The 23,088-nt window shown below is 36.9% G+C and overlaps 2 protein-coding genes across 3 annotated transcripts; one reads left to right on the forward strand and one right to left on the reverse strand.

The window, feature by feature from the left end:
• The first annotated feature begins 544 nt into the window (after positions 1–544).
• LOC144643014 (eukaryotic translation initiation factor 2-alpha kinase 3-like) lies at positions 545–18,935 on the forward strand. Its single transcript, XM_078502127.1, has 23 exons — positions 545–829; positions 908–1,037; positions 2,810–2,881; positions 4,275–4,391; positions 4,760–4,896; positions 5,149–5,489; positions 6,273–6,488; positions 7,499–7,655; positions 8,370–8,454; positions 8,574–8,657; positions 10,518–10,576; positions 10,898–11,020; positions 11,654–11,800; positions 12,671–12,762; positions 12,970–13,277; positions 13,930–14,053; positions 14,333–14,496; positions 14,646–14,702; positions 15,278–15,380; positions 15,686–15,753; positions 15,964–16,065; positions 16,656–16,718; positions 18,291–18,935. Exons 1-23 carry the CDS (start codon positions 705–707, stop codon positions 18,417–18,419), a joined length of 3,003 nt encoding a protein of 1,000 aa, XP_078358253.1. The 5' UTR covers positions 545–704; the 3' UTR covers positions 18,420–18,935.
• Positions 18,936–19,316: 381 nt separating this feature from the next.
• On the reverse strand, positions 19,317–22,356 carry LOC144643018 (uncharacterized). 2 transcript variants are annotated; one of them, XM_078502133.1, is made up of 6 exons: positions 22,106–22,356; positions 21,435–21,508; positions 20,948–20,999; positions 20,378–20,426; positions 19,728–19,820; positions 19,317–19,635 (listed from the first exon to the last, which is right to left on the reverse strand). In XM_078502133.1, the coding sequence occupies exons 1-6, from the start codon at positions 22,160–22,162 to the stop codon at positions 19,502–19,504; spliced, it is 459 nt and encodes a 152-aa protein (XP_078358259.1). In that variant the 5' UTR covers positions 22,163–22,356; the 3' UTR covers positions 19,317–19,501. The 2 variants fall into 2 exon arrangements, with proteins under 2 accessions (XP_078358259.1, XP_078358258.1); XM_078502132.1 differs by having other exon boundaries at positions 20,948–21,002; positions 22,106–22,351.
• Positions 22,357–23,088: the final 732 nt, after the last annotated feature.

The raw sequence follows: 23,088 nt of genomic DNA on the forward strand, positions 1-23,088 counted from the left end.
AAAGTAGAAATGAATTCAGTGGATTCAGTGGCTACGGTAGAAAAAGGGAGTGGGTCTTCAGCTTTGGTCTGAAAATGGGTCATAGATTTTGTCATGTTAGTAAACAAAAACATCTCTTCTTATCGGTTTGTTTCATCTTCAAACAAAAAAGAGAGAAACAAAAGTAACAAAGAAATATTATGCCATATGAGATCAAAGCGATTTGAGAAGCAAAGTCTGGATTTGAAAAGCAGGGCAATACACGTACACCCGTACCAAAACATTCAAGGGAGTACCCCGGCCCCCCTGACTGACCCGAGAGTTTTGCTAGTTTTCGCTGAGTGTTTGCCTATCCCGGTGTTTTTAAATTACTTATTTTCTAGAAAGTTCTCGCAATGCCAGAGATCAACAACTTCAACATGTACAACTGCTGCTCTCAGCAAAACATTTTTTCTCCTCTGCAAAACCGCCACGTTTGCTTACAGTTGCGCAGTGGAAAATGGAAAGTGCTTGTTGCTGTGTCATCGTGGAAACAATTACGTCACCTATATTTCTAAACCAATCAGAGAAAAGATTAGAACGGTGGACAACAAATATGGCGGACGTTTTTTTAGTCAAACACGCGTTGAAGTTCAAAGGCAATTTAGTTTAGGTTTGCAAATAGGAAGGGAGCCTCGGTCTCTTTTCCTAATGTACCAAAAACCTAATCATGCTCCTGTAGAAGAATGAACAGACTTGGTGCTTCGGCAGCTTTGAAATTTGCGGCGTTTATGGCAGCGTTGGTTTCGCTTGAAGGGAATGAAAAATCGGACAGAAATACTAGTGGTTTGTCCGCTCGGAGTAGCTCCTGGTAAATAGAAAAAGCTTTTAAAACGAGTCAGAAACTTTTATTATTGTTATTAAATCGTCTATACACGGGCTTTTGTAGTTCCCTTGTGCTTGTAAGTACGTTGGATGGTCAATTGAGCGCGTTGGATACACAAGAAAATGGAAAGTTATTATGGAGTTTACCAGCGTTTCACGGACCTCTTCTGTCGTCCAGTCTCAGTTCTGTTCAGGTAAGCTTACTTTAAATAGAACTTTTTTATAACAGCTCTCTAAGAATAATTGTTAATGTGGGTGAATGGCATTTTTGACGTAGGCGTTTGTCGATAAAGGTAAGCTTAGGGCCTGATTACATGAGCCGGGCTGGCCCGGTTAGCCGGGCTGGCTCGGTTTGCCGAGATCTCGGCACGTCTGTTAAACGCAACAAAAATCAACTTCGCGATTACATGACAACCGGGCCAGCCCGGTTAGCCGAGATCCCGGTATCGCGATGCCGGGATCTCGGCTAGCCGGGCTGAAAATTTTCCATGTAATCGCGTTCACCGGGCCAGCCCGGCTAAGCGGGCCAGCATTAAATTTCTCTTCTGAGCACAATATCCGACGAAAAAATCAATGCTGCTCCTTCTAAATAGAATGTAGAGGTAAAGTAACCCATCCAGCTGCAAAAGTGCAAAACATTTAACCACCAAATTGCCGGAAAAAGGTGATTAAGATCGATCATTCGTGCTCTGATCATTCAGTTTCTTGCTGAAACCGGGCTGAAAGTCATCTCGGCAAACCGGGCCAGCCCGGCTAACCGGGCTCATGTAATACCGGGCTGAAAGTCATCTCGGCAAACCGAGCCAGCCCGGCTAACCGGGCCAGCCCGGCTCATGTAATCAGGCCCTTAAAGTTACTGTATGAATTGAAAATAACATGTGGGAATCCCCGATCGAAGTGTTCGCGGGGAGTATTTTCTTTATATTATTTTTTTTATAAAAACAATATATTTATTACGTATACTAAAAAGCAAACGAAAACACAAACAAATTATGCCGAGCTTTTTTTGTTGTGATTAGTGACAAAACGTGCTAGAATGCATATATGATGGTATATGGTACATGTATACCCTGGGGTGGTCAATCGATCAAAGTGACAGGAAAACAATCAATTTATCAAAATGGTAATAATTGCTGCTGCAGTGAGTGAGCCTGAAGTGAACGAAAGAGGCCACCCTCTAATCGGCAAAGGATTACTTAATAGGGCCTGCAATCGCTTTTCTTACGAAACACAAGGAATTGTGGTTGGCGGTAAGATCAAAGGTGCAAGGAATTGTGGTTATGTGTGAATGGAAGAATCAGCATGTGCAATGTAGTTTAATGTGATCCTCAGGCTAATGCAATTGGAATAATGGCGGAAGATGCGGACAAAGCTCTCATGTGCATGCTGCTTCTTTTCATTTCTGCGTTTATGCTTTAAGTTCTTGTTACGCTGATTGTAAAATCCACACTTCAAATTATACGTGTGCAACAATGGCAAAATGATCCTTTATCACAAGAGGAATAATGAATGGAGACCTGAGGAAATGATTTCTAACGTTAGCTGAATGCTTTGCATTTTAATGTAGTGCACATTGATTTTAAAGACCAGGAAGTTTTGGCAATAAAATAATGTGCAAAGGAATTCTTATTTTGGGCAAGTTGGAGTCGTTATCTGCTACCCTAAAGGCCTTTTTCAATAACCCCCTTCATCTGCCAAAAATAAAGTCCAAAACACGTTGAGTGAGAGATAAAATACACAAGCCGGACAGGGAAATCCACTAGCCTAAGTCTGTCAGACAGGACTCTCCTTGAATGCTGAATTAATAAGTACTTTCATTTCCATTTGTGTTGATTTTAGATTAACCACTGTGCATTAAATAGCAGAAACAATAGTAATGGGGTCATTCTAACAGAGAAAATGTAAGATATTACATATTCTTTTATGTTTTTTTCTCTGACCATGGGAAAACATTGTGTTTGTACAGATGGCAAAGCATGTGGGTTTGATCCCATCATTAGACGGTGGATTGTACCAAGTCAATGGAGACAAAGTTGAGGTATAATGAAATAAAGGTTTAATGAGTATGGGCTTAAATTTTACAGTCAATGGACATGTTATGTTACATAAAACAAAATTTAAATTTGTTTTATTAGTGTATGTTAGCAGTAGATGAGGAGATCAGTTTATTAGAATATATGTTTAATGTTATATCAGCCAAAAAATAATAATTATCTTTAGCAGTTGAAATCACACACCTCCGAGGCCTTTTTGAGGGGAAGGTCAGGTCAATTTAACATGCGCATTTTTAGTTGTTTTTTTTGTTGTTGAGCTCTTTGCCATATTTGACCCTCCCAGCTATTTTAAAGTTTTGATTTTTGTTTGTACAGTCAGCTTGTACTGTAAACGTAGCTTGTTGATATTAACCTTGTACATGTACATGTAGCTTCTGGTGGCGTGTACGGCGTACGGGCACCTTCAGACCTAGGGGGGCGGAGACCTTACTGCCCGAAAAAAAAAATGACATGCGTTTAAAGCCGAATTAAGAGGCATATAAAACGGACAACAAAATGTTCATTGAAATAATTGTGTACAAACTTTGCCTACTTGCTTAAGGGAAACGATAGTTTTTTAATTAATTTCGTGGCATTGCCCGAATATGTCAATGCACTGAATCATTTTTCTTCGGAAATATTTTATTTATTCACTCTAGTTAAAAAAATTTAAGGTATTTTTGGGGAGCCAATTTACATTGTTTTTCCTCCACTTGAAAGATATACAAAAGCGTGTGAGACATTCAGGAGTAAATGAGTTAAAACATTTCGTCAAAAGTTTTGAGCTAGTCCTTAGAACGTTAACTTTACATTTGAGTCAAAAGCATTAGCTTCATCGCATTTGTAACAACTTTGATTCAAGGTCTTACACTGGATCCACCGTGCGCAAACACTCAGGCTGTTGAAAATCCTAACTTCTGGTCGCCCTCGCCAATTTCCTACTCACTTCAAAATGATTGTAACTAAAACAAACTTAAGGGGTCAGGCAGAATTTGCGAATTTGCGAGAAAAATCGAGAGGAAACAAAAGTAGATGACTTTTGAACCACAAAGTTCCGTATATTTCCAATACTTTTTCGTTGATGTAACTCGTTTTGAACATACTGTTGAGATTTGTCGGCTTATTTTCTATTTTTTTTTCCCTAGGCTTGTTGCCCGAATTCTAAGCATTTTGCCCGAAAAATTTTGGCACTGGGGGGGCTGCAGCCCCCCTCGCCCCCCCACCTCGTACGCCTATGGGCGTGTAGAAGGACAATTACATTTATTTTAGGACAAGTATTTTTTCTGTCTGCTATAATTTAATACCTTAGCCAAAAATAAAATTAACCATGTTAGACAGAATTCCTGCAGCCTGAGTTCTTGTATGTAACGTTTTTTTTTTTATTGTTTGTTCCCTTAGCCTATTCCTTTCTCTGCTGACACACTCCTTGGCTCATTCTTCAAGCTCCCTGATGGTTCAATTTTAGTTGGTGGCAAAGAAGCCACCACCTGTGGTCTTAATCCATATTCTGGAAAGGTCAGTAATTTTTTTGTATGCAATTTATGAATTACATGTACATCACTCAATCGTATTGACCATTTACTTGCTGTAACTGAGTAAAAAGAGCTGTTTGACAAAATTGTAGTCCTGTGGTCATGGTGTGAGTAATATACATGTGGAAAAATTGGGTACTTAAAAAATAATATTTTTATTTCAAGCCCTTTTCATTATTCAACAGACAGCAGTAGGGGAATTTAAACATAATCAACTGGCAAGTTGGGCCTGAGGCTTTCATGTTATTTTATATCGTACTGTCATAAAAGAACAAGAACTGACAACAATGGGGAGGATAGGCTATTGAAGTCTGCCATTGTTAATACCCCAGTCACGTTTGTTTTTTACAGTTACGGTACATCTGTTCTGCTGACGGCTGTCAATTAACAGAGCCTGATGAACATCATGTCCAAGACAGTGATGTTCTTGTGCTCAAAAGAACACAACAGACGATCCGTGCTGTAGATCAGAGAACAGGAGTTGAAAGGTACATGCTTGGTCAACTTGAGGTGCCTTACACAATGTAATTCAATGAAAAATATAGTCCTCCCTTTTTTTCCACGGTTACTAATGGCACAGTTACTTTCAATTTATAATATCTACTTGTAAGTTTAACAAACAAAAGTTAATTTTCCATTTTTTGAATTTGTAATGATGAGGAAGTCAAAGTTTACTGAATCAGACGTAATTAAGGATCTTCTGTGTCTGTACATTAATTCATGAATACCTCTTCCCTCAGGTGGAATTTCTCTGTTGGGCAACATGACCTGAGTTTCTTAGAAGCCGTCTTGGAAGAGAATGGCAATGGCCGCTGCACTATTGAAGAAGACATGGTATTTACAGAATGGAGTCTGCGTGTGTCCATTCCTAATGGTGTTGTAGCAGCAGTCAACACTCATGGTGCATCTGAAACAGAAGTTGTGTTATGGAGTCACCAGTTTGATTCACCAATAGCTGCAGTTTGGAGGTTAAATGAAGGTCTTGTTCAGCCAGTATCACTACTTACTAAGGATGTGATGCCGGAATTAACTCACTCTTCCACCCAAGAAGCATTTCCTCAGGGGCCAGTTATGTACATAGGTTAGAAACTATTTTATGATACATTTAAGTCAATTTAATTGTGGGTGTTACATTATGGTGTAGAGTATTCTTGGACTGGATTTAACTTGCAATGGACGTTAATGCAAAGAACATCATAAAAATGCTTCAGGCTCAATCATCAATCACGACATTTGGATTGGAAAAGATTTCCTGCATTAGCGTTCATTTAAAGCTACAATCTTTGACAAAAGTAGTTGACACATTGACTTCGCCCTGCTGTTTTTATATGGCAAATTTACCACTAGTTTTTAAATTTCATGACTGTCTGCTAAAATACCCCCCTCTCCCCATCCAATGCCGGAAAATTGTAGCAAAGGGCTCCTAGAAACAAATTACAGCATTGATAGGGGGAAGGGGGGGGGTTGAAAAGTGGGGCAACAGGATGAAATAAGTCCAATTAACAATAAAATAGGGCCTAAATTGATTATATGTCAACACTTTTGTCAATGATTGTAGTTGCAGTCCAATACAGAGAATATGAATGTGAAATTTTGGTCTTTTTGATGTTTTCTTCTTTATTGTAGTCTAGAACAGCTGTAAAAGTGTTTTTCTTGATTTAGAAAAGTGTAATGGTCTGAGATACCTCAGAGCAGTCTTGACTCAGGGATGCAACTGATGGCATTAATTAACAAATCAATAAATTAATTAACCTGCACCACTGAGTAGGATTAAAACATCAACATTGTTTCAGTGTGAAAGCTTCCACAGTAATAAAGTTATTACAGCTAACTGGTATGAAATTGTATTTCTCTGATGTTCCAGGAAAACATAAAGGTCAAGTTTACATTCAAACCTCAGAACCATTAAACCCTGCTCAGGAAAATGTGGCAGCTAGAATTAGTGATATAAGTGGTAATGCTGTGGCACAGAGACCAAGGCAGGTAACATGGAGACCATACTTAACGAGCTCACCATCACGGACACCCACTGTAGTCACAAAAGACTTGGCTGTATGGAATCCTATGGACTATCCATTTGGTAAGCTTCATGATGTGTTGCAGTACATGTACATTGTGTATTCCAAGTGAAATATTTTGTCAATGAGTAAGTAGCAGACTTACTATTTTGGAAATTTCATTTCCAACACATCATCTTGTTGATATTTTATGCCCAGGCCAAACAAGGATAGTAGATTAGAATTGACTCTCATGAGAGTTTTGCTTATTTTTAATCATCGATAATTGTTATTCACTTAGCCCAAACAAGAATAAAAGTCGTCGATAGTTGAGAGTCCAGCAAGAGTGACACATAATTTCATTGCACGACAAGCCAGCAATGTAACTTGTGTGTAAACAAACATGATGTACATGTATAGTTAGCCAATAAAAAATTAAAATGCATCCCATGCATGGCAAGTCCATACCTTGAATAAGTTGATGAGACAGAAAACCTCATCATGGGTCCATGTTTTATTCATGCTGTGAGTCATTCATGATGATGACAAGTCGTTTGAGTATATTTGAGGACGTTTACGGCAACTCTCTCAAAATGTGGGCCAAACAAGAGAAAACTCTCTTCCACCATCATGAAAAATTTGAGCACATTCAAAGTTGATGAGAGTACTTGAGAGTTTCATACCAAAGGAAAGCAAGAGTCTAAACTCTCATTAACTCTCATCCTTTATTGCAAATTACCCATACTGTTGGCCTAGGAAGTCTCCCATGTAAAAATAACAGGGGTGCTTGTTGGAAAAGTTTGAAAACATTAATTCAAGTACCAGAATCTTATTTGATGTGCATGCTGACTGAAAAATACATGTAGTTCCTGTGGTACCTTTAGTTAATAATATCCCAGAAGGTACCAGCATGATGGTTATTTAATTCTTACAGAGATCATTTAATTTTGAAATTTTTGTTTCTTAAGTTGTGCCAATCTGCAAATTTCCCCCCTAAAAGGTATGACAAGCATGCCTGTTACAGCTTTTAAATGTGAGTCCCTCTGGGACTGTAGGCAATAAATAATTATAATTGTGATTTGTTAATTTGTAGACAATGGTTATTACTTGTATGGTGAGGTGATGCCAGTGATTCCGCCACATAACAAAGATAAACAAGTGCTTCCAGTGGATTCTGAAGATGTTTTGATCGGAGATAAGAACAATGCTTCACGTACAATTGTGGACAAGGCTGAGTCCCCAATATGGTGGTAAGAATCATCAGTAAACTAATTGGTTTACATGTTGTTGAATAGTAAAAAAAGTCAAGTCAAGTCAAGTAGCAACATAAGAGACAAATTCAAATTTTCTTGGGAAAAGGTTGATAAAATTGTATCATAACTGGAACTTTCAACTCTTGGTCTCCATTTTTAATCCAATTCCTTTTCTTTTTTCAGTAAACATATCAAATTTAGGGTGGGCCATATAAAGGGTGGGAAAAGCTGTGCTCTTAGAATAATTGCAGGGTGCCCAATTGCAAAGGGTCTTATGAAACAAATCTTGGGTTCCCAGCTCTTAAAAGCTTCTGTGGTAGCAAAGTTATACAAGTCACCCAAAGACAAAAGTAACTCGCCTATGGCACCCGGGCATTGTTAGAGCACAGCTCCAGTTGTTCAAAGAGTGCATAACACTATCCACCAGTCCCCGGTTGTTCGCTATCCAGCGGATAAGTGTTAGTAACACATACTACGCTATCCACCAGATAGCAATTTATCCAGTGGATAGCGTTATCCAGCTTTCGAACAACCAGGGCCAGATAAATTGCTATCCAGTGAATAAGTGTTAACAAAACACACTATGCTATCGACTGGATAGTGATTTATCTTGTGGATAGTGTTTTCCATCTTTGAACAACTGGTGCCTGGTGGGTGGTGGCCTAGCCCGGGTTTTGTTTATACCCACTGATATGCCTTTTGTCCCTGCAGGCATGGTGTTGTATTGGTGACAGTTGCTGTAGCTGTTGTGGTACAGTTCATGATTCATTTCTTCCGTAAACAAGACAAAAGAAATGTAAGTATGCTTTGTGTTTGGATTGGGATTTTTCTGAAGAGTTTGCCATGTACATGTTCAGGACTAAGTGTTTGATTAAGAAATTATTGTACCTGAATTTTTTGCTGCTTTCATTTCAGCCTGAAGCAATAATGCAATACCAGAGAATTCCTTCAAATACATTAACGGCAACTGCCTCTACAGCATCATTAGAGACAATTAAGGTAAAGTGGGTTGAATGTCTGTACATGCATGTGTATAGGGCATTTCCACAGTTACGGACGTTACATTCAGAGTCATTTTTGAAACTTTAATCTAGCACAGGCAAAGAATAGAAAGAGGTTGTCCAATGTTACATTGATTATCATGTTTGTGCCTACTAACGCATTAATTGAGTTATAAAAGTTTTCCACTTGACTGGCCTATATGTTAAAATAGAGCAAAATACACACCGTTACGGACGTTACATAAAAAACAACCACATGAGCAAGAGCACTGGTATTAATGGAAAATTCCTGTGAAGTGTCAGGGTTTATTGCATGAACTGCTCCAAATATTTGAAGTATAGTAGTTGTGTAAACCAAAAAGCTTCATTTCATTTAAACTCACTTTCGCAGTTATACAATGCTATGTGAACTTTAACGTTACGGATGTTACAGCCAATGTTACGGACGTTACACTGTGTGATTTATTATATTATTTTGTATTGTTGGCCACATTTTTTTTGGACATAAAAGTTCAAATTGGCTCGTATTTAACATTTTATAAATCAAACTGGTTGGTACTTTATGTTAAAGCTGTGAAATGTCCCAACACAGTATGAAGGACACTACATGCATTTTACATAAAGTACTCAGCCTTAAACATGAGCATGCTCAAACTATCATAGGCCCACAGACATATACTGGACTCCAGTGAGTATAATCCATTCCTTCTCTAAAACACTGCTTTCTTTGAGAATTCACATAACCAAAATTGCCTTTAACTGTGGCAGAAACAGTCCAAAATCACAAGCTTCAAAAATTGTAACGTCCGTAACGTAACGTCCGTAACAAAGTTTTGTTACCATTTTTTGGAAAATGTTGCAGTTTTTCAGGGACCACTTTTTACCAAAGTGTTTCTAAAGAATATTTAGCTTTGTGGCAGAAATATCTTTGAAATCTTTTAAATGGTTGTTTCAAGAATGGAAAAAGATTGTGTAAACGTTACGGACGTTACGTAACGTCCGTAACAAAATTTACTTTGTTAATAACTTTTTTTAAAAAAAGTTCAGGGTGAAATTTATATTTTTTATGTATTAACTCCTTCGAGGTATTTCTTCTGATATAACTGTTTGCAGACACGAATCATTTCCAAATTTTATAAAGCAAGCTAAAAAATTTGTCTCTCACCTATTGTTTATTATTAAAAAATAAACACTTACTTTGGAGACCCCCCATGAATGCGTTGCTATCACAAGCGAACTGAAACTTATTTTTCTATGTACTATAACTTGTCAACAATATAGTGCAGGGTATGATTTTATGTCCAATCACTTTTTAAAAATCTGGATTTTTCACATTCTCACATGGAATTGCCCATAATACAAGTGTGCAGTTTCTCTTCTTATAAGTTGACATCACTATTATTGCAAGGATGCAATACAAAGTTTTAAGTTCTTTATTCTGCTTGATGGATTAGGGAATTGCTGCAAAAATAGTAACAGACTGTAATTATTGACTGTATGAATGGAGTCAGTCTGATCTGTATATTAAAATTCCTTTGTTAGCAAGTCAAATACATACATGTAGTCTGACTCCACTCATGTAAAACTCATTAGGCATAACATAGTCTTTTATTAATTACTTACATTTGTACTGTTTGGATTAATTATAACTTAGCTCACACTTGTTCTTTATAATGATATTCACCCAACATCAAAACACTATCTGACAGTTTTTATAGGCTTGAAATACATTACAACAGTCTTTTGTCCTAGAGTTTTTACAGCTAACTGTCTAAAAAAGTTGTTTCTTATTTAAAATAATTGATTTTGCTAAATAATGGCATTTGTTCTGTCTGACCGTGTTGTTTTGTCTTTTCAGGAACCCTCCACACCGACCACACCTGATTCTCTATCACTATCAAACTCTTTTGTCTCGAGGTAAATAACTAAACCTCACAACTATTGTAACATTTTGCAATCCTTTTATGTGCATTTCTACAGAAATGAGTTGTAAACATGTTGAACTATAATGGAATGTTCACTGAAACTTTTTTTAGACAACATTGAAATGGGGGAGGGGGCAAACAAAGAATTATAATCTTTTATGGTACAATATTGAATAAAGGGGGAAGAACTCTAAGTAGCCTATTTATTTCAAGAGTTTCAACAATTTTGCAAAGCATTGTACCTACTTTACATGTCTACTGGATCAAATACATACTGGTAAATTAAAGTTAAAAATGATGCTTCATTTGACAGATATTTAACAGACTTTGAACATGAACTGTGCCTTGGAAAAGGTGGCTTTGGTCTGGTGTTTCAAGCTAAGAACAAAGTGGATGACTGTAAATATGCCATCAAAAGAATCCGCTTACCAAACTGGTAGGAGTAGTTTATATATACCGCTACATGTACTGCTATTTAACTGATCTTGGGGTCCCTTTAATTAAAAGACTTTTTCACAGATGCAGAATTACAATTTGTATGTGTATTAATACCTGTAACTGAATGAAATGTTGCTCTAAATTTATTTTACCTTAACTTAAGGTACACTTAATTGTAATAACGTTGTCGTTATAGAAAAAGAAAAAAAGGTAAATAGGAATTAATTAGCATAGTTTCATAACTGGTAGCATTTAAAATTTTAGTTTTTATGCGCACATTTGAGTCCACTTTTTTATGCTGTTACAAGATAAATTGATTCATTCATATGAGGCCATTTGTACAAATAAATTTCATGTATGCACTTAATTTATTCCTTTTTGACTTTCTCACGTTTTTCTGTGACAACCTTATTGCAATGAGGTGTATGTTTGGGATATCTGATGCCTCAAAAGAATGAAGATTTAATAGTGAAAAAATTATTAAATTTATTAAAGGACTGCAGTAGCAAATGATGATACAGTAATTGTATTAAAACAAAACATTTTGGATACAAAAAAATGTTGACCAGTGTCTGCATAATAATATCATTATGCTCACTGAAGGAATTGTTTTTGGTATCTTTGTTCTAAGTGATGAAGCTTTAGAAAAAGTGAAGCGTGAAGTTAAGGCATTAGCAAAGCTTGAACATCCTGGCATAGTACGGTATTACAACTCATGGTTTGAAGCACCGCCTGTTGGCTGGCAAGATGAACTTGATGCAAAAATGTATGAGCAAGGGTAAGAAAGATTCCTCTTTATAAAGTTAACTTTTATTTGGTGAATAAAATAATTATTATAATTGCATTTTGACAGGACCTTTTCTGTTGTTACAGTTGAATGTATGTATTTTCTGGCAAGTATAATAATATTTATGGTGCAGTTAGGTTGTTTTATTTCAACTAACTGGAGATTTTTTCTAACTACGTAATTTTTCGACTATAAAGGGCAGCCTTGAGCCAAGTGGCGCATACTGCCGAAGCTTATCCCGGTTTCGATGGCATTAAGCGGCTAGGAATAATTATACTTCCCCTTGGATGGGATGCTAATCCATCACAGGGTACCCCCCAGCATTATTTCTCTGGTACCCATTTATACACCTGGGTGAAGAGAGGCAAGTGCTTTGAGAGTAAAGTGTCTTGCCCAAGAACACAACACAGTGACCCCAGCCAGGGCTCGAACCCGGAACGTCTGCTCTGGAGTCTTGCACACTAACCATTAGGCCACTGTGCCTGCCAATTTTTCAACTACAATCTTTGACAAAAGTAGTTGACACATTGACTTCGCTCTGCGGTTTTTATGACAAATTTAACACTAGTTTTTAAATTTCATGACTGTCTGCTAAAATACCCCCCTCCCCCAATCCAATGTTGTAAAATGGTAGCAAAGGACTCCTAGAAACAAACTACAACATTGATTGGGGGGAGAGGGGTTGGAATGGTGGGGCAAAAGGATGAAATTGGTCCATATAACAATAAAAAAGGGCGTAAATTGACAATGGGTCAACACTTTTGTCAATGATTGTAGGTGATTCTTATTTCAACTAGTAACAAGACATTGATTTAATAAGTTATTTTTGGTAATTTGTTATTGTTTGTATTTATGTTTAAGGTCATTTTGTGGGTTGCCATCAGAAGTACCATCATTTGGTTCAGGGATTGTAATGAATGCACCGCCTACTGACAGACTGAACAAGTTAAACGGTGAGACTTTCAATGACAGTAATTTATGTGAATGCTTCATTATGTTCATAGAAATGTGATGATCACAAGAGACGGGCGGACTGATGTCATTAGACAAGTTGCTGAATGTCTCCTATCTGACTTTTAAATCTCAAATCAATTTGCTTAATTGGTTTCTTCCAGTAGATGCCAACACACTAACTGCCATGAAATGTTTCTAATTTACAGGTTTAGAACAGGAGAAGTTTGGCAAAAGAAGGAAAAAATCAAGTAGCAGCCGATCCAGACATTCCTCTCGTAACTCTAATCTGGGTGAAGACTGTGAAAGAATAAATGGAGAGATAATTGATATACATCAGTTAGAGAATGAAGCATTTTTAGATGGACATGAAATCAGTGACTCTTTTAGCATAGAATTTGCTTCATCAAGCAATAAAGGGTTGAAATTACCCAAAAATGGATTTTACGTCAATAATGTGGAAGACAGTGCATCTAACAGCGTCATCTTTAGACATTCAGACTCAAGTGAAAGCAAGGTTGGTGTGAGATTTGTATGCAATGATATCTAAAGGGCCCATTAAGCGGTTTTAGTTAACCACATTTGAAGGGTTTGTTGCAACAAGGGCAGGAGTGATTTTGGACTATAAAGAACATTGACAAAACAACTCCAAATTTCACATGTGGGTTTATTTACCTATGTGAAACATTCAGTTGTATTGTATTTATTTTCCCTGTTTAAATTTAACATGTGCAGAAAGCTCAGCTTTTCAAGTCGGCATTTTTTGAAGATTCTTTGTTCTATTTTTAACAAAGAAACTACTAAAGATGCCGACTGGAAAAACTTAGTTTTTTGCATATGTTATTTCTCTGAAAGAGAGCAAAAGCCAGCGAAAATAAATTCATTACAATGTTTCACTTATGTCAACAAACCCACACACAAATTTTGGAGTTGTTTTGGCAATGTTCATTTCAAGCCCAAATCACTTTCACCCTTTCTGCACCAAGCCCTTAAATTTATTTCAGTTACAGATGTCGCGTTTAGTGATACACAGACTGTTGCCCATTTTTTGGGAGGATAAATGGGGTGCACAAGCATATCTTCTAGTTACTTGACAGTGTGACTTAGTTTGGTTAAAGAAGTAAAATCGTTTAGCCGTATATAAAATATGGTGTATTGTTTGTCTCTAGGATGTCAGTATCAGCAACATTGGATCATTGTCATTATCTACGAACACAGACAAGTCTAGGTCCAGAGAAAGTGGTTCATCAGATGAACTGTGCCTCACATCTTCACATCACTCTTTATTATCAAGTATGTTTAACATTCATTGCTCTTTAATGCAAACAAACTTACCACATTTTCTTGAACGAGGCAATATTATTGTAAGTTATTTTTCCTCCAATTGAAGTAAAACACTGATGGTTATTTACATATGGAATTGGGGTTTATTATTTTGACTGTTTCCCATTTTTTCTTGTCATGAAGTTTAAATAAGTTTTATAGCAGAAGAAAATAATTTAAAAGATCTAGAATTTTGTTGTTGTTGCTGTATGCTTCTATTTAAAGGAATTGTTTGTTGATTTGTTTTAGGAGAAAAACACAAATGCCAGAATAAGAATTGTAATGCTGATAAGCTGTCAGCTCCACTGTACCTGTTTATTCAGATGCAGCTATGTCAGCGAGAGAGCTTGAAGGACTGGTTGAAAACGAATCATGAAAGAAACCATGTCCTTTGCCTAACAGTCTTTGAAGAGGTAATTACCGCTGACGGTGTACTGTTAAATATTCAGTCTTGTTCTAATCACAATGTCTTATATTTCCATTATTTTATGTGCAAGTTTGACCAGTGGTGGTTTAATCTATGACAAAAGTTAATTATTTTGTTGAATATTTATAATTACAGATTCTTTGTGCAGTTGAGTACTTTCATGGCAGAGGGCTTATGCACAGAGATTTAAAGGTAAATGCAGTTACTGTTATTCAGTAAAATTTCAGGTCTGTGTCTTAATAGTACATCACCATGGATGTAAACACTAAGTGCAGTAGTGTTACCATATACGGTATAGTAGAACTCTGTTATTTATTAATCCTTCTGACAACAGGGATGTAGCTAAGAAAACGCTAAATCGACTCATCAACAAGCCCAGCTGGCTTTTCTGGCCTTGGCAGGTCTAAAAGTTTACTTAAGACTTTTTTTCATGTGAAATTTAAGCCATCGGTTGAATTAGATGTCAGCCAGCCCTTAGTGACATCCCTGCGACAATGGACACAAAATCTGTTCATTGGTAACATAGGATGCGCCATATTAAAGAGGTTCTAAAATAAAGAAAATGGTGACTGAGATTTTATTCTGGCCAAAACAAAGTGGCTTTAATAACATGGTGGCCATACTAACAAAGTCAATAAGGTCAACAAGGTCAATAATTCAACTGTAGCGTTAAGCTCTAGCATTAATATTTTTTACACACCGATTGTGCAGTTAACAGTAATTCAGTGACTGACTGAAATATTTCTTTCTTCTGTCTCATGATGCAGCCATCCAACATTTTCTTTTCTTTGGATGGATCAGTAAAAGTTGGTGATTTTGGACTGGTGACAGCTCACACATCGGAAAATAACATAGACACACCCATCAAAGGTATAACTCAGTGGTTTTCCACAGCCCTTTAACCCAAATATTGACATAAAAAATTAACTCTCCTTGTCCGCGTAGATTTCTCAGAGTATCAGATTTTTGCCTTTTAAATTATTTAAATTGGATCCAAATTGCTTAACTAATATTATTGTAATCGGTTTTAATTGCAGCCTTCCTTGATTTGTTTTTGTGTACAGTATAAATTATGTAAAATTTTGTGGTTATTCACTTACAGTGTATTGCTTGATAGTGGTGATAACGATAAGCAGCAGCACTTTTTGATATTACTTTGATTTTATTGTGGCTAGGTTCTCTAACAGATGACAAAACTCACACCAGTCAAGTTGGAACACAGTTGTACATGAGTCCAGAACAGGTGATTATTGTACATGTACAGGTTAGGTTAAACTTTAACCCGTCTATACTTGCTTCAGATTGTTGGTTGAATCTTGCGTAATTGTCTATTTTGATCCGCTATCTTCCATAGTAATAACTCAAGTGCCTTCCTGAATTACCCACCCTCTCCTCCAGGGATCAGCTTAAAAACCTAGTTAATAATCTCTTTTTCTCTTGACAAATCTTTCAGATGGAGGGAAAAGCATACTCACACAAAGTAGATATCTTTTCACTTGGATTGATCTTTTTTGAAATGTTTTGTCCATTTGGTACACAAATGGAGAGGATAAAGGTGAGAAAAGCAAAGTAAATAGAGAATTCTGATAATAATATTGGTGCTCTGTTGTAATGGTTTCTTTGGTCAATATTAGTGGAGCTCCACAGTGACACGAACGGCTGCAGAGCGGAGCCCCATAACCAAACAAAAACCACAGAAATAGAAAAACCATGAACTTGAGTTTTCATGGTCATCATGGGTAGCGACATGGCTCACAAGCACATCCGTCTTTACGTATGTTGCGCACTCCATAAATAGGTTAACCCTAAACTCTTTGATACTGGGCATCCACATTATGGTCAATTGACAGCAGTCAGTCAATACAAGGTGTCTGCTGACCAGTGTCAGTGAACATGTCGTGGGCTCAGGTGCATAACTCATTGAGGTCAAGTGTTTTTTTTTAAGTTGACCACTGACCAGAAATGTTTTTCTATTGGATCATGGGCGCAAGTCCTAATTTGGTTTCCTCTCTATGGTCAGTGAATTCAGATATTTAAATAAAGGGCAAAGAATACATGTACCGGGGAGCTCCATTTTTAGGCTTGGCTAAATTTATTTAATAATAGTAAGATGAGTAGTTCAGGCTTGTGTTTGCTACTTTTAAGGTCATGTGTGATGTCAAGCAGAGGATAATTCCAAGTTACTTTGAAGCAAAGATGCCACTGCAGGTATGTGCTGTATAAACTTGCCAAAAACCTTGTTTTGATTTGTTTGTTATTATTGGTACTGCTGGCCTGTTAGGCAACCCTGACAAAAAGCTGGTGGCTAACCTGCAATGGTCTAGTATCCAATGCAAACCTGGAGTAACATGCAATACTCCTAGTTGCGTCATGTTACGGAAACAATCTGGCAGTGTGCACTAGTTTCCCTGTATCTTACTAGCATTGCATCTAGCTGATTGTAGAAATAAAATTGTAAAATTAATTAATATTGTGAATTTTCTGGCAATACAATCAAGTTGAATCAAGAAGCCATGCAATCATTGAACTAGTTTTGTATTGTACAAGCTCTCTGTTTTGTAGTAGTGACACTCACACAAAATAATTCTCTCCTTATGTGTCCTTGTCATTCTAATAAAACAGTTTAACTAGTAATACGTGACTCGCAGGGCCTCGCGAAGCTCTGGGTTATTGTTGCCTAGTAACGGACAAAATACAGCAGACAGAATACAAACAGAAACTGAAGAACAACGAACTGCACGATTACAGAGACTTCGACAAAATACCGCGGACAGAATACAAACAGCAACTGAACAACAACGAACTGCACGATTACAGAGACTTCGACAAAATACCGCGGACAGAATACAAACCGAAACTGAACAACGAACTGCACGATTACAGAGACTTCGACAAAATGCCGCGGATAGAATACAAACAGAAGCTGAAGACACAAGAATACAGAGATTACAATTACTGAGACAAAATTATACAGACAGACTTTTAGTAGAATCAACTGAACAGCTACAGGATAGATTACAATTAAGAAGGGAAAGTGATGCAGCGCGCTTACAATTAGAATCGGAGGAGGAGAGAAATATTCGATTACAGTCTGCTCGAGAAAATAGTGCCACGCGTAGACAACAACAACAATTACAGCAACAGGAACTAAACAGAGATGATTATCTTTCCAATGGATGGAGAAATCGCGATCAGCCTTAACATCAGCAACAATGGGTTCAGAACGAAATGGCAAATTTTCATACAACAATGAACAGTTTTCAACATCAGCAGTTTATAGCTTAAATAGGCGTTGAGGGAGTATTATGTGGAAATCAGTGTTATTTTAATCCGAAAAGAAAAACGATAAAAATGAAAGGCTCAGGATTCGCCCCACAAAAAAAAAAATAAGAAAAAAAAAAAAAAAAACCCTAGCCGGATTCGAACCCCCGCCCTCAGTCCCGAAGATCTGATTTGAAGTTCGACGCCTTACACCATTAGGCCAGCAGCACGCGGCCGTGTGACGTCATTTCCGCCAGACACCAAGCTCACAAATATATATATATATATATATGACCGTAAACTCCACACGAGATTTCATCCCGCCTGAGCTCTTTGAGGGACAAAATTATACACCCCGCTACGCTCGGCCTTCGGCCTCGCTTCGCGAGGAAATTAAAGTCAATTGCTATTGCAAAATGCGCAAATCTCATGCAACATTCAGGCTTTTGGGCCACCTTTAAGTAACTACTATTTTAGCCTGCATTGTCGATAACTTGTCTTTGAATATTTATCTTTCAGTCAGAACTGGTACGATGGCTTTTGTCAGCCACTCCCAAGGCAAGACCAAATGCCACAGAACTAAAGAACAGTGGCCTCCTTAAAAACATCAAGGAAAAGGTTTCTGAAAACTTCACTCACAAAAGATAACAGAAAGAATGAACTTTTAAATTTTCAAAAAACTGTCAAGGAAAAGAGGGGACAAGGATGTATTACAGGAGATGTCAACCAAAATTCATTTTACAAGCAGGGTTTACAGGGGTTGTTTCTGTCTGTGAGTGTCACAATAATGACTGTATTGTTAGAGATACATAGGAATGCAGGACTGTTATGTTGGAGCATTCATCATTTACAGCTTGCTAGCTGCTATGTTCTGCCAGGGGTAAATTTTTGATATGAAATCTAGATGTAACAGTATTTTATTAGCAAAAAAAAATAACTTTTATTGGATCTGAATTAATCTTGAGGGAGGGTGATAGAGTGGTTTAGTATCTACTGTAAAAGCTCTATTAGTACCCCCTCTCCCAATAAGCCCTCCTCTGGCAGTTCAACATTCTAACAACCCCCCCCCCCCTCTTTTCAAGATGGTCAGTCATGACAATTTGGACAAATTTTAATAGTGTTACTATTATTTTTATGAAAGTGTGTTTCTGATCAGCGCCAGAATATTAAAAAAAGTCCTTTTTTATTTTTTTGTTTAGTTTGAAATAAGCCCTGCCCCCCCCCCCCCCCCTCTCTCTCTAATAAGCTCCCTCTATCCCTTTCTCTTAAGGCTCCCTTCAGAGGTCTTGAAATTAACCCCCCCCCCCCCAGGGGTTTAATAGAGCTTTTACAGTATTTGTGTTATATCAGGAGGTATAATTATTTTGAAATGAGATTCTTTTTACTTGGCAGTGGTTACTTATTCGGGTAATATTATTCTGGACTTTACAAGTCAGAAATTTTTCTCTTTTGTAATACTTGTTGCTCACTACAGATGTGGTGTATGTAAACCATATTTTTCTATTCTAAAACAAAGGAATGTAGATAGAATTGTATATAAAACATGTATTTATTACAAATGGAATAAAGGTGTACAAAATCTGAAATATTCATTTCATGTGTGCATAACTCTAGAGACAGCTGTTGTACAACTTTTGTAATACCCTCAGTATAAAATTAGATTGCTCAATAATACAACATGTACTCAAGCATGCATAAGATGTGATCCAGCCACACTAAATATGTCACTGTCAGCAATCCTCAGGAGTTAAACTCTCCATTGTTTTAATACACTTTTTACATTGTTCCACTGTTTCATTTAGAGTGTCCACCATTTCTGGACTGAACATGGTGACTACGTCAACATTTAGCAGATGGCAACATACTGTTAAGAAAAAATTCCAAAAAAAAAAAAAAAGATTATGAACCAACCATGCTATCACCACTTAATCATCTTTTATACTGCTTTGTACTAACCACTTGCTGATGTAACTGTGTCCTTGATGGATGCCAGGGTCTTTTCAATCTCTCCCATCCTAGTTATCATGTTTTCATAAGTGTCTGGACACCCTGAAAAAAAGATGCACACTTTAATTTTGTTTTTTCTTTGGCATTACGGTAGAATGAACATTAAGACATAAGAACATTGGGATCAGAGGTATATTTCAAGAGAAATAAGTGTATCATAATATTAAAGCCTAATTTGCAAGTTCACAGAGAGATCATGTTAATATGGTCACCCTGGAGCAAAGCCATTATTTTAAAAATATCAACTTCAATGGCCAAACCTGTAGTAGCCAGGTGAATTCCTGAAACCTGGCAGCCCCACATTAATCTGAGCAAAAAGTTGCTTTTAAAAATGCTGGTCAAAATAAATAAATAAATAAATAATAAAATGGGGTCACCAAGCTGTTTTTTCAGCAATAAGGATTTAAAACTAAAATAAAGTGTATTTCAACAGGTTAGACTGTTGCTATGGTTATCTGGTAAAACAAGATGTCAACAGCTTGTTTACCAATGATTTGCCATTTCTGTAATAGCAAAATACTGATAGAGTGGCAGTACAAATCCATCAAAGTATAACTGCTGGAAATTGTTGGAGTACAGCAGTCATTTGCATTACTTACCACTCTTATCACCCGTTTCACTTTGCTCATCATTGTTCATGGTGATGTTCTATAATATGCAAATTCAGAATAAGTTAATGGAGTGTTTTATTTCATGCTTTGTGTTTCTAAGGTTATGAGACCCGGGGGGGGGGCCCCCACTGAGATTGATATTCGTTATATAGTGGATGTTGGCAAGCCATAAATTAATTGTCAAACGTATTGCAGAAATCCACACCAAAAACAGTATGTGTATTCTCTCTTCTACTTCACTGTTGCAATGGACCATTAAGAATTTGGTTCTGTGCTTGTGTACAAGCAAAATGATTGCTTTATCAAAATAACTAAAAAAATTAAAAACGCACTTTTCTACACTTTGATGTAAAATAGTTCTCTCGAAACTTGCTATTTCCTCTTGCTTACACCCAAATGTTAGCCGTCCTTTGTTCTCAGCGCAAACCTTGTGTGCAATGGTGGTGGTGGTGGGGGGGGGGGGGGGAGACTGACATTCAGGCTTTTCTTCCGTAGCATCTTCCTAAGAGCTCTGTCTCATTTCACACGTACCAACAGAAACATATTTAAAGTGCTTACATGCCACAGTGCTGGTGGTGATCCGCTTGTATTACTGAAGGCTTGTGTTGTGCTACTGAGGAAATCGAGACATTCTTTCAGATTTTACCAAATTTAAAAAACTAAACCTAATCTTATTGAATGAGTCGACACATGATCTGCACAAGAAGTATAAAGACCAGCGACCATGTAAAATGAAGTTGAATTTTTTTGAAAAAGTGTTAAGGATCTAAAGAATATTCATGAATATTACTTTAATAAACTTTTTCCGTTTTCACGAATTTAATGGCAGATGTTTTGTTGGAGACATAAAAGCTTACTCTAGTCAAAATAAAATCTCGTAAAATATAATTTGGCCTGTTACATTAGTACGAATATTAACATGGTTACAAAAAAACTCGACAAAATATTCTTTTATCTTCTTTAAAACAGAATAACGTTCAATGAGCATTTTTATTTTGAATGGTTCATTAAAGTCCACAACATTTAGTGTCTATTAGAATATTACCACGAATCTTGGACCTCGCCAAACATCTGGTCGCGGAGAAAATCCGTGTCGCTTCGTACTACTTGACTAGAAAACTGAAAAGAAAAACAAAAGCGACAGATTACGATTTCCCTTGCTGAAAAAAAAGAAAGATAAATTAGTGACATCTGTTATTCAGAGGAAAATTTAATCTGCTAACACACGGCATTAAAATATTCCGAAACAACCTGCTCTAGATTGTGAATATTTAATGAGAAGGTTTGAAAACTTGCCAAAATTATCGCTTTTTATTTTGAAGTGCTTGTCAATTTATGCATTTTTTGAAGAAACGGATATTGATTACTTATACTAAAAATTCTAAATTAACTTTCTTACAAAATTTGTACTTTTTCCTGCTTTTCAGCAATACAGAATAAAAGTACTAAAAACGTACAGGAAAAATTTCTAGGACGCTATGTTTGAGATCTTCAAGATATTTTACACAAAAATTCACAAAATACAAGCTTATCGCCACTGGATAATAAAATCGAAGCGTTAATAAGCATTTTCCTTTCTCTACAGTTATAAGTTAAGCTAACGTATATTTTAATATTCCGAATGTTTGACTGAAATGTACTTTTCTGTTAAGAACGTACTAAGGAATACTATCGGATAACTAAGCTTATAACTTGAGTTAAAAAGCGCTTGTGTACCTGTGAACAGACACCTGTACCATGTCCGTAGTTCTCGCCGATGTCATTCGTTTGCATATTTAGCGTATATAAAATAAACTATCGTCCCTAAGACGAGTATTACTAGAAGAATTGTTGATGCCAACAGAAGCTTTAAACGTTTTGGAAGCGGAGGTGTAAGCTGGTGAACAATTATTTGTCTTTCTATCCTTTCTCTTGAACATTCGGCCTCCTCTATCAATGTTTCGGCCATCGTAGACACTTCGCTTGTCACACGCGTTGTAAGCGCGGGAAAAATGCTGACATAAATTATAACAAAGACGTTCATTGGTCAATCCCCTGTCCGACAAGTTTATTCAAATACGCTATTTTTTCATTGGTACATGAAAAAAAAAAAACAAAATTGGCGAGTCAAAACATATTGTTCTTTATTCTTTAAAACCATATTTTGACGACTTCTGTGATTTAAAACTGAACAGATCCACAGCAAATAGAATCTATTTGTTTTGTTTATGCAATAACGGTCATAAAGAAGACAAAGCAAGGGCTCTACCGGTGAAAATCGACAAACACCGCCTTCAAAAAATCGTCTGAATATTTTCTTTAGAATCAGTACTAACGATATTTGGCGGTATGTTTCCCATACATTTTCTTACTGTGGGCCCGAGTTTTGAAAAACTTTTCTGATCCCGCGCAATCCCGCGCGGGAGTCACACAACGCAGTGACGTCATCTGTCTGTCTGATAGATGACAAGCTCAAGCTCAACCACTCACAACGTGCACAATAGCTCAGTTATGCAGAGTCACAAGTTAGCTCCGTTTTACGCACTTTTCATCCCCAATGTGTGTGATGCCGACAGCATTTTCTTACAGTGATCTACAGTTTGTCAACATTGTGTATTACCACTCAAACGCACGACAGCAGATTTAGCAAAAAATTTGCTTTGCACACGGTTTTGCGAGTTGACACAATCACAGATGAAAAGGTAGTTTAGTAGTTTTAA

The sequence above is a fragment of the Oculina patagonica genome, chromosome 2 (assembly GCF_052425735.1).
Source record: "Oculina patagonica isolate OP01 chromosome 2, crgOcupat, whole genome shotgun sequence".
NCBI classification, from domain to species: domain Eukaryota; kingdom Metazoa; phylum Cnidaria; class Anthozoa; order Scleractinia; family Oculinidae; genus Oculina; species Oculina patagonica.

Bases quoted from the DNA above. Each gene is read 5' to 3' on its own strand.
- LOC144643014 (XM_078502127.1), top strand. From the start codon at position 705: ATGAACAGACTTGGTGCTTCGGCAGCTTTGAAATTTGCGGCGTTTATG. The intron at 12,763-12,969 runs GTGAGACTTTCA...TCTAATTTACAG, and splicing joins CAGACTGAACAAGTTAAACG to GTTTAGAACAGGAGAAGTTT. The intron at 16,719-18,290 runs GTATGTGCTGTA...TTTATCTTTCAG, and splicing joins AAGCAAAGATGCCACTGCAG to TCAGAACTGGTACGATGGCT.
- LOC144643018 (XM_078502132.1), bottom strand. From the start codon at position 22,162: ATGCAAACGAATGACATCGGCGAGAACTACGGACATGGTACAGGTGTC. The intron at 21,003-21,434 runs GTAATATTCTAA...CGATTTCCTCAG, and splicing joins GGCGAGGTCCAAGATTCGTG to TAGCACAACACAAGCCTTCA. The intron at 19,821-20,377 runs GTAAGTAATGCA...TCTTTTTTTCAG, and splicing joins TGAAACGGGTGATAAGAGTG to GGTGTCCAGACACTTATGAA.